The sequence below is a fragment of the Trachymyrmex cornetzi genome, unplaced genomic scaffold (genome assembly GCF_001594075.2).
Source record: "Trachymyrmex cornetzi isolate Tcor2-1 unplaced genomic scaffold, Tcor1.1 scaffold94, whole genome shotgun sequence".
Taxonomy (NCBI): domain Eukaryota; kingdom Metazoa; phylum Arthropoda; class Insecta; order Hymenoptera; family Formicidae; genus Trachymyrmex; species Trachymyrmex cornetzi.
Genome location: NW_017300289.1, coordinates 164,641 through 169,680, shown reverse-complemented (window position 1 = coordinate 169,680; position 5,040 = coordinate 164,641). Strand labels below are relative to the sequence as shown.

Genomic DNA, 5,040 nt, shown 5'->3' with positions numbered 1-5,040 from the left:
CTTCATACGCGCGTCCTGCGTCTCGCTTTCGGTTACCCCGTCCCTCTCGACAAAAGCTCAACGTATGCTATATATTGTGGCGGCCGAATGATCTTTTGTCGTCCATGCGTTTCAATTTTATTTGACAGATGTTTATTTCTACCAATATAGATTAACTTCAATCTCGATTTAAACATACTTTTTATTCTTTTTCTTGTTCTTGGAATGGATTAACTTTAATCTCGGTTCAACTTGCTCTTTATTTTTTTTAATTCTTAGAAAGATGAAGAGTCAGTTGAATTGAGATTAAAATTAATGTACGTTGGTAGAAACGGGCATTAAAAAAAGATGAAAAGTAAGTTAAATCGATATTAAAATTAATCTATACTGAAATGGACAAGAGACATCTCGACGGTGTATTTTGAATTTAAACAAATCGTATGAGAAAATGACTTTACCCCAATTGTGTTTCATCTTGATATACAGCACTGACGATTTTCCTGTTTTATTTTTTCAAAATCAAATATATATATATATATATATATCCAAAATACTTTTCGTATCGTTTCCGAACAGATAATCGCAACATATCACGCTCCTCTTTTACAATAGTCATCTTATTTAGATCGTTATATTTGAAGTGAACTTTTCACGTATTTTGGTCTCTATCCGTTCTCAGTATATTATCGTCGAGCATTTCAAGCGTGGAAAATATCGAGTCGACCGGGAGATTTCAAGGAAAAGGATATCACTACACGGAAAAAAATGTTTGGTTAAATTAATTCAGATAGAAAATGAACGATCCAGAATTTTGGTTAAGCCTACTATATTTCTGATTAAATCTACTAAATGTTATTATTTTAGAGAGAGAGAATTTTAATAGATTTTAATAGATTAACCAGAAATCTTGTAGGGTTAATTAGAATTCTGGATCGTTCATTTTCTACCAGAATTTTAGTTAACTCAATCAAACATTTTTTTCTGTGTAGGAAAAAAAGCCAGACAATTACCTTCCTCTCCTTGTCAGGTTTGCCGGACGTATTGTTTGTCGTGATCTTGAGACGCGACAAATTGTTGGCCAAGGCAAGTAGAGCAGAGTGAGTCGGTAAAGCGTCCGCGCCTTGGTTACCCAAATCCGTCGTTTTCCAGCAATGTGCGCACTGCAGATCGCGTCCCTTCAGGAGATTGCTCTCGATGCACCGTAGGCAGAAGTAATGCTTGCAGCTAAGATACTTGGGGCATTGCTCTACGTCATTGTACTTCTGCTTGCAGCAACCGCAAAGCGTCAGCTCCTCCAGGTCCGTTAATACGCTCGGATCCAGCATCTGAAAGCGTAACCACACACGTACACGTGCATATCCTCCTACGCAATTTCGTCACAAACATACGCGGAAACACACAGTGCACATACACACAAGACACATGCGCGTATAAAGCCCTTTCTTCTTTATCCTCCCTATTATTAGAATCAACGAAATCAAATTTTTCATTGAGTTAAACTGCGATTAAATTAAAAGACAAGAAACGTCTGCCGCAACTCGTCAACCATTCCCGTTGCGTCGTCGTCAAATGTTATCCACCGTTTTTCCATTCACATCCCGCTCAGTTTACTCCGGAAGAGAGATTTACCTGTTTGAGTAACATCACGCCACGAATTGCGAGGCGTACCGTCAGTTTACGTGTCCCTGAAACAGATCGCGACGACGTTTAATCGCGCTGATGCCGCTTTCGCCACTAGGAAGGATATCGCGAATTTTCTCTTTCACAGATACAACGCGGCTTTCGACTGACTCTAAATAGAAAAGCGAGAGAATCGCGCACGTCTTACAGAGAGCGAAGCTCTTTGGCAAAAACCAACCAACTTCGATAACGCGTGTCACGCAAACACTACCGATTCACGCGGGAAAGGAGTCTTGTAAAAGGTCACGCCGTCAACCGCGTATGTAAACAAAACACTCGGTACCGTCCGTCGTTCTCTCTCTCTCTCTTTCTTTCTTTCTCCCGCCGCTGCGCGCCGTTCTCTGTTCCGCTTTGTAGTCTATCACATCGTCGCCTTTCTCGCGCGGAATCCTTCTCTAACTACGTGGTTTCCACGCGCCGACTCGACCGTAGACTCGTCTGCCGTTCCGTCGTCGCCGTGGACTTTCCCGGTTTCAAGAACGCGCGACGCGAAACCGCCGCCGCCGTCATGTCGGCCTATATTCCTTGACCCATATAACACCTCGTGCGTCATCGAGTCATCGACGTTTTCCCCGTTAACAAATGTGTACCTCTCTCTCTCTCCCTCTCCCTTTCTCTCTTTCTCTTTCGTATGCGCACGGGCACAAACGACGACGTCTCTCACGGTATTGTTTACGTCTTTACGTCGAGACGACTGGTCCACTCGTCCGTTTTGTTCGCCACGAAGGCTTCAATGCGCGATTCGGAGGAATCGATACGCCGCCACGTCGTCGTCGTTGTCGTTGTCGTCGTCGTCGTTGTCGTCGCACACGTGACGACGAGTAAACACACTCACCGCGCGAGTTCGATTCGCGTCCGGGATATTTGAAAGGCGGGAAAGCTCGACCAACGACTTGAGCTCGCCCGCTGATGCCGCTCGCCCTTAACCCTTCTCTTCCCTTCATCTCCCTTCCCCGTCGCCTCGATCACCTTGACCGTGCGCTCCCGGAGAATTTTCGATAAGTGCCGTATAATGTAAATTACGGTACGCAACACGTGTGTGATAACACACTGCTGAACACGATTATAAAATTACATCTCAAAACACACCACCTGCGTTCTAGCAGGTAATTGATGGCGGCAACACTCATCTCCACATCCAATTTCGATATTTACGTAAACGGGCTATTTTAATTTTCATAACCGCCGACGTTCGTTCCGTTCTGTAAATAAGAAATTAAGAAGCGAGAATGATTTTTTTTTAATTATTTTGAATAATTACGCATTGCGATGTGATCATTGGAAACGTTGGATTTGATTTTTTTCGGATTTACGTCGCATTTCTGTCGATGTAGATTAACTTTAATCCTGGTTTTATTTACTCTTTTTCTTTTTCTAATGCACATTCCTACAAATGTAATTTAATTTTAAGAATCAGAAAAAAGATGAAGAGTTAATTGAACCGAGATTAAAGTTAATCTACATTAATAGAAACGGATATAATTCTTAGAACTAAAGAAGATTAAAAAGTAACCGATTAAAGTTAATCTATATTGATAGAAATAAACATTGGACTTTTTTCCCGTTTAATTATCACTCGGTTTGCGCTAATTTAACCTGATAATAGAGGAAGCGTAATCAAACAGGTCTCTGTAGACTCTGCTGGTCTTTGAACGCGCACTCGAAGACAGTAAGATATGATTCTCGTTGGAAACTCGGCGTCGACAATAATAAACGTTAATTAAATCTTACTTCCGGCGAAACGATTTAACCTGAGAACATTAACCTTTGGACGGAACCACTCGATGCCTCGAGTTAAGTCAATATCTCTCTAATCTTTAATACTCCGATTTTCCCTTTCTACTCGTGTAAATACAACTGTTCTTCATTAGCTGCAGAATTTGCACACTTCATCTTTTCCCACGATATAAAAATAGAGTGTTTTATTACGCGTAATGATGCGATCGAATGTAATTTTAAAGTAAATTTCTTATTGATCGTAAATTTCTAATAGCGGCTTTAAATTGTAACTTTTGGGCAAATTTTCCAACTGACTACGCGGAAGAGAAACATCTTGTATTCTTACATCATGTATTCTTCGTTCATGTTGGAGAAAAAAACAGGTGCAAGAAACACAGTGCAAGAAATTCAGCTAAAAAAACAAGCCTATATTATCTCGAAAAATATTACAAGAGATACGCCGAATCACTCTTTTCCGAATGAAACTTGTTAAGGGCAGAAGAGCACAGAGTCTTGCGTAGGAAAATGGACAATCAAAGTCCTTCATTTCCTTTCTTTCTACGAAATAAAAGACTCTGATTGGTTGACTTCTTATGCTTGATATATTATGCGTTATGCAAAAGATCTGTGCTCCGGTCTTAACGGGAGCCGTACTGTCAATCTTCCGTAAAAGTTTTCGGAGTCTCGCTTCAGAGCGTGACATTCACAGCCGTTCCAGAGCGCGTTGTGCAAACATACGTGCGAACGTGTAAATAAGAGACTTGTTCTTCGAAAAGCAATAATCTACGACACCACTCTCCGTAGCGAAGAGTAACCATCTAGATTCCCGAGTAGAACACAGAGTCATAATTAAGTCACAATATCAAACATCATCATGATGTTATTTGATACTTAAAAATGAATTTATAAGTGACAAGATGATGATGATGATGATGTCCTCACATTAGTATGATTTATGTGTTCTACTTGAGTTTTTCATTCTTTTGGAGCAAAATTGATTTCAAACAATTTAGAGAGAACCCTCGTACTTTAGATTCAGCAAACTACGAGATCGCGCATAACGATGCCACTGACCAAGACGACGACGACGACGACGACGACGATGATCCCGGGATTGCCAGACGCGCGCTTGCCATGTTTCGCGGAGTATCCGGGCGCGTGTGAGCTAAACTCACGAGAAAGGGGGTTAGGTAGGTTCTCGGTATCCAGCGCGGTATCAGCGGCGACAGATAAGTCATTATGCAACGAAAGATCTCCGAGAGGAGTCACACTGACAAAGTTCGTTCGCTCGCGCGCGGGTGAGAGAAAGAGAACGACACTCGGCGCGCATGCGCCGGAAATCCCGCCAAAACCGTCGCGGGGAGATCTCGCGGAGCACGGGACTCGCCATTCCTCGAGCGCGACGTCGCGCCTCTCGCGCGCGCTAAATGCAGGGTAGGAGGAGGAGGAAGAGGAAGAGGAGGAAGAAGACGGGAGCGTGGAGGTAGGGACAAAGCGGTCGCGGGGAGGAGGGGCGACGAGTCCTCGGATCGGAGGCGCCGGAGGACGGGTGGACGGGGTGGAGGAGGAGGAACGTATCGAGTGTTCAGAGAGGCACTTCCTCACGACTGCTCACAACGTTTGGGCACTACAACGTCGCGTCGTAAATCGTAATCGTCGACG

At 43.1% G+C, this 5,040-nt stretch overlaps 2 protein-coding genes across 5 annotated transcripts in view; one reads left to right on the top strand and one right to left on the bottom strand.

Annotated features, from left to right (window-relative positions):
* The window catches only part of Npl4 (nuclear protein localization 4), a 17,483-nt gene that overhangs the window by 8,258 nt on the left and 4,185 nt on the right, over positions 1 to 5,040 (top strand). The window lies entirely within an intron of this gene.
* The window catches only part of LOC108769741 (uncharacterized), an 8,562-nt gene that overhangs the window by 1,941 nt on the left and 1,581 nt on the right, over positions 1 to 5,040 (bottom strand). Inside the window, exons 1-2 of one of the 2 annotated variants that reach the window (XM_018520902.1) lie at positions 1,609 to 3,018; positions 990 to 1,304 (exon numbers count right to left, since the gene is read on the bottom strand). In XM_018520902.1, coding sequence (XP_018376404.1) covers positions 990 to 1,304; positions 1,609 to 1,623 — 330 coding nt within the window. In that variant the 5' untranslated portion in view covers positions 1,624 to 3,018. Of the gene's footprint in view, positions 1 to 989; positions 1,305 to 1,608; positions 3,019 to 5,040 lie in introns of those variants that run through there. The other variant, XM_018520903.1, reaches the window with a different exon arrangement.